This window comes from Ursus arctos, unplaced genomic scaffold, assembly GCF_023065955.2.
Source record: "Ursus arctos isolate Adak ecotype North America unplaced genomic scaffold, UrsArc2.0 scaffold_25, whole genome shotgun sequence".
Taxonomy (NCBI): Eukaryota; Metazoa; Chordata; class Mammalia; order Carnivora; family Ursidae; genus Ursus; species Ursus arctos.
In genome coordinates, this window is record NW_026622930.1 from 40,516,503 (window position 1) to 40,531,322 (window position 14,820).

General features: G+C 36.6%; 1 protein-coding gene across 9 annotated transcripts in view; it reads right to left on the bottom strand.

Annotated features, from left to right (window-relative positions):
* Positions 1 to 1,263: 1,263 nt before the first annotated feature.
* Positions 1,264 to 14,820, bottom strand: part of TXNDC16 (thioredoxin domain containing 16) — a 106,734-nt gene continuing 93,177 nt past the window's right edge. For 8 of the 9 annotated variants that reach the window (XM_048220037.2, XM_057318518.1, XM_048220038.2 and 5 more), the window contains one exon: positions 1,264 to 1,637. In XM_048220037.2, the coding sequence (XP_048075994.1) occupies positions 1,372 to 1,637 (266 nt within the window). In that variant the 3' untranslated portion in view covers positions 1,264 to 1,371. The remainder of the gene's footprint in view (positions 1,638 to 14,820) is intronic. The other variant, XR_007190232.2, reaches the window with a different exon arrangement.

Below are 14,820 nucleotides of genomic sequence, written 5' to 3' on the forward strand. Positions count from 1 at the left end.
TTAGCAATATAACTTGTAGAATTAAGAGGTTTTAAGATTATCTTACGTACTTTTATATATTTTTAAAATTTTTTTTAAAGATTTTGTTTATCTGAGAGACAGAGAGAGAGAACAAACAGGGGAAGCAGCAGTTGGAGAAGCAGGATCCCCAATGAGCAGGGAGCCTGACGCAGGGCTCAATCCCAGGACCACGGGATCATGACCTGAGCCGAAGGCAGATGCCTAACCGACTGAGCCACCCAGGCACCCTGATAGATAGATAGATAGATAGATTAGATAGATGATAGATACAGACATATATATCTTTCTCATATACCTTCATATATATACATACACATACACACATATATACACACACATTTATATATCTATACACACATATATACACACACAAATTATATAGTTATATATATATATAATTATATAATTAAATTTATAATTTATATTAAATATAATCAAATGATATAGATTATCATATATACATATGTATAATATATGTAATACATATAATAATCAGGAAAGACCACCTAATAATTATCTCTAATATTCAAGATTTTTTCAGACACAACTGAGTGGAACAGAAACATTCTACCACAGGTTAATTTAACACAGGGTTACTCAACCTTGGCACTACTGACATTTGGGCAGGATAGTTCTTTGTCATGAGGGACTGTCCAATGCATGGTAGGGTGTTTAGCAGCATTCCTGGACTCTACCCACTAGATGCCAATAACAACCCTAGTCATGACAAGCAAAAATGTCTCTTGACATTGCCAAATGTCCCCTGGGGGGCAAAATTGCCCCCTTGTTTAAAAACACTGGTTTTAACATCATGTCTACAACAAAACAAATACAATTTCCATCTGTGTGATACCACTGAAGAACTGACTGTGATTAAACTAGAATTGCATTTTTATTCTAATTCATGGCTAGAACTAAGTTAAGTATACCAGTTTTTGTCTATAGGTGAGCAATCCATTAGAGCAATCACTAGCCACATGTGGCCACTCTAAAGTGAAATGTACAGTAAGGGTAAAATACACACTGGATTTTAAAGACTTGACAGGAAAAAAGAATGTAAAATATCTCATAATTTTTATGTTAACTGAGCTATTTTGGGTATCCTTATTAATACTGGGAGAAAAATTAATTTTACCTGTTCATTTTCACTTGTTTTTAAATGTGCTACTAGAAAATTCTAAGTTACATGTATATGGTTCACATTATATTTCCATTGGACAAAACTGGTCTAGAAACTTGAAATGATATAGTATTATTTTTTAATAAATTCTTCAGTCTATCAAATAAACTACAAAGACTTCAAAAAGCTCTCCACAGCCCTATGAAACTAGCTCATAACTCTTTAGAGCATCATAACTCCTTATTATCATGCCTAAAAGATTTTTCTCCTTCTTTAAACCAATTACTTCTATTCCAATGCTTTATTCTCAGTGTTTCAATAGGTTCTTTTCTGCTTGCTGATTTATCTTCATGTTTTTTATCATTTTCCTGCGCATCCATTTCTTTTGTACACTCAGACTCTCTCCTTGTGGGTTGCTGAGATCCTGCAGCATCCATCATACTTAGAAAATCATAAGCAGGAAGAGGAGGTTTCCATTCCCCTGCAGGTAAAATTGCTGCAAGGAAGATACAACTGAAGGTTAATAATGAACATCATATAAATACTCTAGAAAATATTTTATTTTGAAAAATATATTTGTAAAGGTAAAGGCTTTATCAGTTTTACTTATCTAAATGAAACTAGATTTTTTTTGTTGTCCTTGTCTAAGAAACCTGATACATTTGTCATTATCAGCCATTTTCGCTTTTTTATATATTTGCAAGCTATTCTAAATAAAGGTTAGTATTTTTTAAAACTTTTTTAAAAAAGATTTTATTTGAGAGAGAGCGAGTGAGCACAAGTGGGGTGAGGGGCAAAGGGAGAAGTAGACTCTCTGCTGAGCAGGGAGCCCAAGGTGGGCCTCAGTCCTGGGACTCTGGGATCATGACCTGAGCCAAAGGCAGATGCCTAACCGACTGAACCACCCAGGCACCCCTAAACATTAGTATTTTTTCTGTTTTTTTTTTTTAATTTTTAAATAATTTTTTATTATATTAGTCACCATACAGTATATCCTTAGTTTTTGATGTAATGTTCCATGATTCATTAGTTGCGTATAACACCCAGTGCACCATGCAATATGTGCCCTCCTTACTACCCATCACCAGTCTATCCCATTCCCCCACCCCCCGCCCCTCTGAAGCCCTCAGTTTGTTTCCCAGAGTCCATAGTCTCTCATGGTTCATTCCCCCTTCTCTTTACCCCCCTTCATTCTTCCCTTCCCTCTCCTACCAATCTTCCTGCTATTTCTTATATTCCATAAATGAGTGAAACCATATAATTGTCTTTCTCTGCTTGACTTATTTCACTTAGCATAATCTCCTCCAGTCCTGTCCATGTTGCTGCAGATGTTGGGTAATCGTTCTTTCTGATGACTAATATTCCATTGTATATATGGACCACATCTTCTTAATCCAGTCATCTGTTGAAGGGCATCTTGGCTCCTTCCACGATTTAGCTATTGTGGACAATGCTGCTATGAACATTGGGGTGCATATGGCCCTTCTCTTCACTACGTCTGTATCTTTGGGGTAAATACCCAGTAGTGCAATGGCTGGGTTATAGGGTAGCTCAATTTTTACCTTTTAAGGGACCTCCACATTGTTTTCCAAAGTGGCTGTACCAACTTGCATTCCCACCAACAGTGTAAGAGGGATCCCCTTTCTCCTAAACATTAGTATTAATAGAGGGAAAAAAAGGTCCAAAATCTCCCAACTAGTTAACACTTGGTGAGGTTTTAAAAAATAGCAAAATGGTAATGAGATTACATACTGATACAAGTTAAAATGAAAACAAAACAAAACAAAACAAAAAAAACAACTCCTGCTTTCCACCCTACCCAACTTTATCCCAAAGAACTGGACCTTTTTAAATTCCAGTATAGTTAACATAGTGTTTATTAGTTGCAAGTGTACAATATAGTGATTCATCAATTCTATACATTACTCAGTGCTCATCAGGATAAGTGTATGTTTAATCCCCTTCACTTATTTCGCCCATTCCCCCACCCACCTCCCCTCTGGTAACCATCAGTTTGTTCATAGTTAAGAGTCTGATTTTTGGTTTGTCTCTTTTTTTCTTGGTTCATTTCGTTTCTTAAATTCCACATATAAGTGAAATCATATGAGTATTTGTCTTTCTCTGACTTATTTCACTTAGCATTATACTCTCTAGATCCATCCATAGATCTAGATGCAACATGGATGCAACGTGGATTTGCTCATGTTGCAAATGACAAAGATTTCATTCTTTTTTATGACTAATATTCCTGTGTGTATGTGTGTGTGTGTACACAGATCTTCTTTATTCACTTATCAAGGGACAGTCTGCTCCCATAATTTGGCAATTGTAAATAATGCTGCAATAAGATAGGAGTGCATATATCTTTTTGAATTAGATACTGTTTTCATATTCCTTGGGTAAATACTCAGTAGTGGTATTACTGGATCATATGGTAATTCTGTTTTTAATTTTTTAAGGACCCTCCATGCTGTTTTCCAAAAGGGCTGCACCAGCTTTCAGTACCATCAACAGCGCACAAGCGGTCCTCATTCTCTGCATGCTTTTCAACACTTGCTATTTCTTGTATTTTTTATTTTAGCCAATCTGACAGGTGTGAGGTGATATCTCATTGTGGTTTTGATTTGCATTTCCCTGATGATGAGTGACACTGAGCATCTTTTCACATGTCTTGTTGACCGCTGGATGCCTTCTTTGGAGAAATGTCTATTCATGTCTTCTGCCCCAAATTGGATTACTTATTTTGGAGGTGTTAAATTGTATAAGTTCTTCATATATTTTTTATAATAACCCTTTGATATGTCATTTGCAAATATCTTATCCCATTCAGTAGGTTGTCTTTTCGTTTTGTTGATTGTTTCTTTTACCATGCAGAAGTCCTTTATTTTGCTGGGCTCCAATAGTTTAATTTTGCTTTTGTTTCACTTGCCTCAGGAAACATTAGAAAAATGCTGCTACGGCCAATGCCAAAGAAATTACTGTCTGTACTCTTTTCTAAGATTTTCATGGTTCAGGTCTCTTATTTAAGTCCTTAATCCATTTTAAGGTGTGAGAAAGTGGTATAGTTTCATTCGTTTGCATGTGGCTGTCCAGGTTTCCCCAGCACCATTTATTGAAGAGACTACCTTTTTCCCATTGCATATTCTCACCTCCTTTGTCAAAGATTAATTGACTATATAATCATGGGTTTATTTCTGGGCTCTCTATTCTGCTCCATTGATCTATGTGTCTATTTTTGTGCCAGTTACCATACTGTTGTGATTACCACAGCTTTGTAGTATATCTTGAAACAACCAAGAATTGTTCTTGTTTTTCTTGCACAAGATTGCTTTGGCTATTCAAGGTCTTTTCTGGTTCCATACAAATTTTACAATTGCTTGTTCTACTTCTATGAAAAATTCTGTTGGTACTGTGATAGGGATTGCATTAAAATCTGTAGATTGCTTTGGATAGTATGGACATTTTAACAATACTAATTCTTTCAACCCATGAGCATGGCATATCTTTCCATTTGTTTATATTGGCTTTGTTTCATCAATGTTTTATAGTTTTCACAGTACAGGTCTTTCACCTCCTTGGTTAAGTTTATTCCTAGATACTTTATTATTTTGGGTGCAATTTTAATGAGACTGTTTTCTTAATTTCTCTTTCTGCTATTTCATTGTTAGTGTATAGAAATGCAACAGATATTTGTTTATTGACTTTGTATCCTGCGACCTTATGGAATTCATTATCAATTCTAGTAGTTTTTTGGTGGAGTCTTTGGGGTTTTCTGTATATAGTATCAGGTCATCTACAAATAGTAACAGTTTTACTTCTTCCTTATCAATTTCGATGCCTTTTATTTCTTTTTGTTGTCTGACTGCTATGGCTAGGACTTCCAACACTATGTTGAATAGAAGTGGTAAGAGTGGACATTCTTGTCTTGTTCCTGACCTTAGAGGAAAAGCTCTTTTTCACCATTGAGTATGATGTTAGCTGTGGGGTTTTCATATGTGGCCTTTATTATGTTGAAGTATGTTCCCCTCTAAGCTTACTTTGTTGTTTTTATCATCAATGGATGTTGTATTTTGTCAAATGTTTTTCCTGCATCTATTTAAATGATCATATGGTTTTTTAGCCTCTTTCTTGTTGATTTGATGTATCACACTGATGATTTATGAATACTGAACCACCCTTGCATCCCAGGAATAAATCCCACTTGATAATGGTGAATGACTTTTTTAATGTATTGTTAGACTCAGTTTGCTAATATTTTGTTGGGGATTTTTGCATCTATGTTCATCAGAGAGATTGGCCCGTGATTCTTTTTTTTCTTTATAAGCTCTTTATCAGGCTTCATAGAATGAATTTGAAAGCTTTTCTTCTTTTCCTTTTTTTTTTTTTTAATAGTTTGAGAACAAGGTATTAAGTCTTCCTTGAATGTTTGGTAGAATTCACCTGTGTAGCCATTTGGACTTTTGTTTGTTGGGAGTCTTTTGATTACTGATTCAATTTCATTGCTGGCTCAAATTTTCTATTTCTTTCCGATTCAGTTTTGGGAGGTTACATGTTTCTAGGAATTTAACCATTTCTTCTATGTTGTCCAATTTGTTGGAATAGAATTTTTCATAATATTCTCTTATAATCCTTTTTATTTCTGTGTTGTCAGTTGTTATTTCTCCTCTATCACTTCTGATTTTGAGTCCTCTTTTTTTTTTCATGATCTGGCTGAAGGTCTGTCAATTTTCTTGATCTTTTCCAAGAACCAGCTCCTAGTTTCACTGATCTATTGTTTTTTTAGTTTCTATTTCCTTTATATCTGCTCTGATCTTTATTATTTCCTTCCTTCTACTGGTTTTGGGTTTTGTTTATTCTTTTTCTACCTCCTTTGGGTGTAAGGTTAGGTTGAGATTTTTCTTGCTTCTTGAGGTAGGTCTGTATTGCTATAATCTTCCCTTTTAGAACAACTTTTGCTGCACCCCAAAGATTTTGCACCATTATGTTTTCATTTTCCTCATCTCTATTTTGTTATTTCCTCTTTGATTTCTTGGTTGGCCCATTCATTGTTTAGTAGATTGTTACTTAACCTCCATGTAGTTGTATTCTTTCCATATTTTTTCTTGTAACTGATTTCTAATTTTATAGAGTTGTGGTCAGAAGAAATGCATGGTATGACTTCAATCTTTTTTTAATTTGTTGAGACTTGTTTGGGGGCCTAATATGTGATCTATTCTGGAGAATGTTCCAGGTGCACTTGAAAAGAATGTGAATTCTGCTGTTTTAGGACAGAATGTTCTGAACAGATGTATCTGTTAGTTCCATCTGGGCCAATGTGTTATTCAAAGCCACTTTCCTTGTTGATTTTTCTATTTGTATGATCCATCTATTGATGTAACTGGGGTGTTAAAGTCCTCTGCTATTATTACATTACTATCAGTTACTTACTTTATGTTTGTTACTAGATGCTATTATGTATTTGGGTGCTCCCATGTTGGTGTATAAATATTTATAATTGTTCTATCTCTTTGGTTAAAAGCCTATTTTGTCTAATATACATATATTGCTACCCTGGCTTGCTTTTCACTTCCATTTGCATGATAAATGCTTTTCTATCGGTTCACTTTCAAATTGCATGTGTCTTTAGGTTTGAAATGAGTCTCTTATAGGCAGCATACAGACGGTCTTGTTTTTTTAATCCATTTCCTCACCCTATGTCTTTTGAATGTAGTATTTAGTCAATTTACATTCAAAGTAATTATTGATAGATATGTATTTATTGCCATTTGGTTAACTTGTTTTATGGTTGTTTTTGTAGTTCCTTTCTGTTCTTCTCCATGGTTTACTGGCTTTCTTTAATGATATATTGGATTCCTTTTGCTTTATTTTTTCCATATCTATTACTGATTTTTGACCTGTTGTTACCATTAGGTTTATATATAGCATCTTATGCATATAGCAGTCTATATTTAAAGTTGATGGTCACTTAAGTTTGAACCCATTCTTTACACTCCTCTTTCCCCACATTTTAGGTATATGGCGTCATACTTTACATCCTTTTATTTTGTGAATCCCTTGACTGATTTTTACAGATATACTTAATTTTACTGCTTTTGTGCTTCCTACTCTTCTTACTCCTGTTTATGGTCTTTCCTTTCCATTTCAAAGAGTCCCCTTCAATATTCCTTGCAGGGCTGTTTTAGTGGTCATGAATTCTTTTAACTTTAGTCTGGGAAACTCTCTCTCCTTTTTTTCTAAATGATAGCCTCGCCAGATATTCTTGGCTGCAGATTTTTTCCTTTCAACACTTTGAATATATCATGTAGCCCTTGTAGCCTGCAAAATTCCTGCTGAAAAATCTGCTGATAGCCTTACAGGACTTCCCTTGTAGTAACTGGTTTTTGTTTTTTTAATCTTGCTGCTTTGAAAATTCTCTCCTTATCACTACTTTTTGCCATTTTCATTACTATGTGTCTTAGTGTGGACCTCCTTGGGTTGATTTTGTTGGGGGCTCTTGTGCCCCCTGGATCTGGATTTGTTTCCTTCCCCAGATAAAGAATATTTCAGCTATTACTTCTTCAAATAAATTTTCTCCGCTTTTTCTCTCCCTTCTCTTCTGGGGTCCCTATAATGCAAACGTTATTTTTTTTTTTTTTAAAGATTTTATTTATTTATTCGACAGGATAGAGACAGCCAGCGAGAGAGGGAACACAGCAGGGGGAGTGGGAGAGGAAGAAGCAGGCTCATAGCGGAGGAGCCTGATGTGGGGCTCGATCTCATAACGCCGGGATCACGCCCTGAGCCGAAGGCAGACGCTTAACCGCTGTGCCACCCAGGCGCCCCTATGCAAACGTTATTATACTTGATGATGTCACTCAGTTCCCTAAGTCTATTTTCATTTTTTATTATTTTTTTTCTCTCTCCTGTTTAGCTTAATTGCTTTCCATTACTCTGTCCTTCAGGTTGCCAATCCATTCTTCTGTTTCCTCTAGTCTACTATTTACTCCATCTAGTATGTTTTTAATTTCAGTTATTCAGTTCTTCATCTCTGACTGGTTCTTTGTTTTATATCTCTTTGTTAAAGGTCTTACTGAGATCCTCCACTCAAGTCCAGCAAGTGCCTTTATGACCATTACTTTAAATTCTCTGTCAGGCATACGACATTTCCATTTTGTTTAGCTCTCTTGCTGTGATTTTGTCCTGTTTTTTCATTTCGGACATATTCTTCAGACTCCTCATTTTGTTGAACTCTTTTTCAATGTATTAGTAACGTCAGTTATGTCTCCTGCTCTTGAAAATAGTGGCTTTATGAAAAAGAGGTCTTGTGGTGGCCTGTACTCCAATGTCCCTTGTTCACCAGAACCTGGCACTTCACGGATGTCTCCTATGTGTATTACGTGCCACCTACTACTGTGGTTGAGCCACTTTTGTCTCAGTGCAGTCATCTGCAATGGCTCTTTGCGTGTGGTGGACAGGGATTAGTCCCTGTGTTGTTAGTGGGACAGTCTGGGGCCATGGTGAACTTGAGTCAGACCAGGTGTTTGCCAGAGATACAATAGCATGGGTCACTTTGCCTGTGTTGTCCCCTGAGAAGCTTCTGTCGTGGGTGGGGACTGTAGTCAGGTCGGATGTCTGCCCTATATCCCACTGCTGGGGCTGAAGTTAGACTGTTGTGTGGCTGTCTTTCCCTCTCTCTAGGACAGGAGTTACTTTGGAGTAGTGCTGGCCCCTGTTGGGACTACTTGCACACAGCCATGCTTGTGACACCACTTTGGATAGGCTCCAGCCAAGGTGTATTGGAGGGGCATGTCCACAGGAGAACGCAGGGGAGGTTGGCAAGTTAGGCGGAGAGTGTTGGCACTGAGCTGGGTCCCCCGGGTGTCCATGCATCTGCACTGGGGGGAAGGGGAAAGAAACGGTGCCTGCCAGCTCCTTTGTTCCTAGAGCAGTCTCCTAAAGATCCCTGCCACAGCAGCACACACTTTGAGATTAGTAAACAAACCTCCTGATAGACCCCAGGCGTTTTTCAAACTGTGCTTCTATGCTGTATCTCTGTTGGGCTGTTTGTTGTGCTATCTCTTTAAGGGTGGGGGCTCTGCCCTCCAGGTTTTCCAAGAGCCAAGCCTGTTGATTTTTTAAAGTTCCATGATTTAAGCCCCAGTGATTTTAAGAACTCATGAAATTAGGCCCCTCTGGTTTTCAAAGTCAAATGTTGTGTGGATTCATCTTCCTCATTCAGGTTCCCCATGCCTTTCATACTTGGTGTGAGGGTCTGTTTCTCTCTCCTCTGTGTGCCTGCAGGGTCTCGCCCTTCCGAGGACAGTCCCAAAAGTTATTTAGTTGGGAGTTAAGTTGTCTCCACCCTTCATCCCTCCTTGATGCAGCCCCTTCTCTACATTTAGCTGTGGAGAGTCTGTTCTGTCAGTCTTCAGGTTGTTCTCGGGTTTCCACACTGATGTGGGTGTATCTAGCTGTATCCATGGGATGAGGTGAGCTTTGGCTCTTCTTACTCTGTCGTCTTCCCCCAGGAGCTCCCCTGGAACTATTTCTTATGAACCATTACAGAAAAAGTTTTTGGAACATACACATTTATTTAGACAAGTGTTTCTTTACATTTCAAAGCTTTTTGTCTTTTTCATAAATTTGAGTATAGTTGACACACAGTGTTCTACTACTTTCAGCTGTGTAACATAGTGATTCAATAAGTTTATATGTTATGCTATGCTCACAAGTGTAGCTACCATCTGTCACCATACAATTCTATTACAATATCACCAACTATATTCCCTGTGCTGTACCTTTCATCCCAATGACTTATTCATCCATAGCTGGAAGCCTCCATCTCCCACTCCCCTTCACCTGTTTTGCCCATTCCCCCACCCCCGCCCCCTCCAGCAACCTTCAGTTTATTCTCTGTAGTTATAGGTCTGATTCTTTTTTTATTTTTTAGATCCCACATATAAGTGGAATCATATGGCATTTGTCTTTTTCAGTCTGACTTATTTCACTTAGGATAATACCTCCTAGGTCCATCAATGTTGGTAAGGATGTAGAGAAAAAGGAACCCTTGTGGACTGTTGGTGGGAAGGTAAACTGGTACAGCCAATGTGGAAAACAGTATGGAGGTTCAGAGTAGTGAATCTGAACATTATTTTAAAACACTTGTCATTAGAAGAGGAAAACTGATTTAATCTGATAACATATATGAGTAAATTAGCCAACTCTTCTCTATTTATAGACAGACTTTACAAAACCATTTTAGAATTCTGGTGCCCGTTTAAAATGCTATTTTGAAAAATAAGGAAATGTGCAAAGTAAACCTTTAAAAAATAAATTCCAGTGAAAGAATCTCTACACAATTACATGAAAGAAACAATAAATGTTGATAAAATACAAACCTGATCATCTCTCATAAATCAAATAAATACCTTTAAAAGCTTAGGAAATTCATATAAATTCTGATTTCCAGAGGCAGATTAAAAGCTCCAACAAAAAATCTGCATAAATACATATGTAGTTTATTTATACTTGACATATAACTTCCTCATGTAGACTCAATTTTATGAAACGCTAGTACACAGTACATCAGGAGGGTATTAAATTTAGGCTACACGTATAGTTGATGTTTAAAATTACTATTGCTGGGTTAGCAGATTCAAAAGTGACCAACAGATAAAATATTTACTTGAATATAAGGAAAAGGTAAGAGTAAGAATAACTGTAAGTTTGCAAGATGCAGATAAAATATCTTTATTAAAGACATTAAAGTATGTTTTCAAAAAATTTATTTGACAGAGACAGTGAAAGAGAAAGATAGTACATGAGCGGTGGGGAGGGGCAGAGGGAGAGGGAGAAGCAGACTCCACTCTGAGCAGTGACCCTGAGATCATGACCTGGGCTGAAAGCAGATGCTTAACCAACTAAGCCACCCAGGCGCCAGGACATTAAAGTATCTTTAAGGAAAATCCAACTTAAAGCATAATAAATATTTAGCATATTTATTTTTTAAGGTAAACACTGCAGCCTAATGGTCTGACATGATGGCAAAATGCCTGGAAGTAGGCCTCTCAATTCTGCTAATTATTTGCTAAGAAAACTATACAAAGGTCCTGGATGCTTTCAATTGCAAATAAAACTGTACTCTCATCATGTATGAATAATAAATGCTTTATTAGCAAATTAGTAATGATAATAGCTAACATTTTTTGAACACTTACTTTGTACCAGGCATTATTCTTTTAATCTTTACAATCCCATGCAGTAAGCATAATTTTTATCCCAATTTTATAAATGAGAAAATCAAGACCGAGAACAGTCCAAGAACTTGAAGGTTAAATGGAATCTCGAGTAAGAATGGCCAGTGGTCACAATCTCACATAAATGAAGATGTGCAGCAAGCATGGTAAAGCAGACACACATGGCACCGTGCTACAGATCCAGGCTTTTCGGGGAGTAGCTACAACTCCCCGGCCTCCAATCTGTCTCTCAAAGTGTGGTAAGAGCAGGTCCTGTTGGCACAGAAGACAGGACCCAATACACAGAAGTACTGCTCAGTTTGCTGCAAGAATAATTTAAGAATAGGAACACTGATACAGAGAAATAATGGAAACCCCTCAAAGAGTGAGTTAGCCAAGGCATTAACAAAATTACAATGGAATATACAGTAGTCTTTCAGGAAACTAAAAAAAATATATATATATTTCTGGTTCTTTCCTCTTGGTAATGATTTGAGTTGAGGAATCAAAGCCCTACAGATGCTCCTTGTAGGGAAGATCTCTATAAGACTAACGATAATACTTTAGATTTCCCACCTTACAAAGTGCTTTTACATACATAATTTTACCTGATTTTTTAAAATAAGTATGTGAGGGATACCTGGGTGGCTCAGTCGGTTAAACGTCTGCCTTCAGCTCAGGTCATGATCCCAGGGCCCTGGGATGGAGCCCCGTATCGGGCTCCCTGCTCAGCGGGGATCCTGCTTTTCCCTCTCCCTCTGCCCTTCCCCTTGCTTGTGCTCGTTCTCTCTCTCTTTCCCAGATAACTAAATTTTAAACATTTTTAAAAAGAAATTAAGTATGTGACTAGAGTAGGAACTACTAATCTCACTTTAAGTTGCAGAGGAGGAAACAAAGAAAGACTTGCCTAGAGCCACACCATTAATAATCAAGGGGGTTGGATTATGAGCTCAGGTTTCTATACCTTTGAACATCACCACCTTTATTATTTTTTTAATTGAAGTACTGTTCACACACAATGTTAGTTTCAGGTATACAACAGAATGATTTGACATTGATATACATTATCAAATGATCACCGTATGTCTAGTTAACTATCTGCCACCACACAAAAATGGAATATTAACTATATTCCCTAAGATGTACTTTTCATCCCCATGACTTATAACTGAAGTTTGTACCGCTTAATCCCCTTCACCTATTTTTTCCATGCCTCCCATACTCCCCTCCTCTCTGAAAACCACTAGTTCCTATTTCTGTTTCTGTTTTGTTCATTTTTTTTTAGATTCCATGTATAAGTAATATCATACAGTATTTGTGTTCCTCTTATTTCACTTAGCATAATACTCTCTACGTCCATCTATGCTGTCACGAATGGCAAGATTTCATTCTTTCTATGACTAATATCCCATTGTTTAGTATAAATATCACACCTTCTTTTTCCATTCATCTATCAATGGGTACTTGTGTTGCGTCCACACCTTTGCTCTTATAAATAATGTTGCAGTAAACATAGGGGTGCATATATCTTTTCAAAGTAGTGTTTTCAACTTCTCTGTGTAAATACTTAGAAGTGGAATTACTAAGTCACATGGTATTTCTATTTTTAATCTCTTGGGGAACCTCCATACTGTTTTCCACAGTGGCTGTACCAATTTACATTTCCACCAACAGTCCACAAGGGTTCTCTTTTCTCCACATCCTTGCCAACACTTAGCATTTCTTGTCTTTTTTATATTAGCCATTCTGACTAGTATGAGGTGATATCTCATTCTGGTTTTGATTTGCATTTCCCTGATGATGAGTGATGTTGAACATCTTTTCATGTGTCTGTTGGCCATCTGTATGTCTTCTTTGGAAAAATGTCTATTTAAATACTCTGACCATTTTTAAACTGGATTGTTTTCTTGGTGTTGAGGTATACGCATTCTTTATACATTTTAAATGATATTAGCCCCTTATTGGATATATCATTTACAAATATCTTCTCCCATTCAGTAGGTCGTCTTTTCATTTTGTTGATGGTTTCTTTTGCTGTGCAAAAGCTTTTTAGGTTGATACAGTCCCAGTTGTGTTTTTGCTTTTGCTTCCCTTGCCTCAGGACCATCCAAAAAATATTATAAGGCTGATATCCAAGAGTTTACTGCCTATGTTTACTTTTAAGAGTTTCAGGGTTTCTTACATTTAGGACTTTAATCCATTTTTAATTTATTTTTTGTATGGTGTAAGAAAGTGATCCAGTTTCATTCTTTTGCACATAGTTGTCCAGTTTTCTTTCCCAACACCATTTATTGAAGAAACTGTCTTTTTCCCATTATATATTCTGGACTCATTTGCTATAGATTAATGTTATAAGTGTGGGCTTATTTCTGGGTTCTCGCTTCAGTTCCATTGATCCACGTGTCTATTTTTGTACCAGTACCACTCTGTTTTGATTAATATAGCTTTGTAATATTGTTTGAAAACTAGGAGTATAATACCACCAGCTTTGTTCTTCTTTCTCAAGATTGCTTTGGCAGTCTTTTGTGGTTTCATACAAATTTTAGGATTATTTGTTCTAGTTCTGAGTCCTCTTTGAGTCCTCTTTTTCCTGATCGACTCTGGATAAAGGTCTATCAATTTTGTTTATCTCTTTAAAGAACCAAATCTTAGTGTCATTATCTTTTCTATTTTTTTTTTTTTTTAGTCTCTAATCATTTATTTCCATTCTAACCTTTATTATTTCCTTCCTTCTATAACTTTGGGCTTTGCTCTTTTTTGCTCTTTTAGGTATAAGGTTAGATTGTTTGAGATTTTTCTTGTTTCTTGAAGGAGGACTATATTGCTATAGACTGCCCTCTTAGAAATGTTTTTGCTGCCTCCCAAAGATTTTGAACTGATCCGTTTCCATCTGCTGGTATTTTTTTATTTCCTCTTTGATATCTTTGTTGACCCGTTGGTTAAGAACATGCTGTTTAACCTCTATGTGTTTGTGGGGGTTTTCCTCCAGCTTTTTTTTTCCTTCTAGTTAATTTCTAGTTCCATACCATTGTGGTGGGGGAAAAATGCATCATATGATTTCAGACTTCTTGAATTTATTGAGACTTGTTTTGTGGCCTAACCAATGATCTATCCTAAAGAATGTTCCATGTGTACTTGCAAAGAATGTGTATTCTGCTTTATTTGGATGAAATGTTCTATATACATCTGTTAAGACCATCCAATCTGTCATTCAAAGCTACTGTTTTTCCTATTGATTTTCAGTCTGGGTGTACTCTATCCATTGACATAACTGGAGTGTTAATGTCCCTACCAGTATTGTATTACTGTCAATTTCTCCTTTCATGTCTGTTAATATTTGCTTTATATAATTAGGTGCTTCTATCTTGGATGCCTAGATATTTATAACTGTTATATCTTCTTGTAGGATTAATCTGTTTATTATTGTTACGCCTTTCACTGTCTCTTCTTACAGTCTTTGTTTTA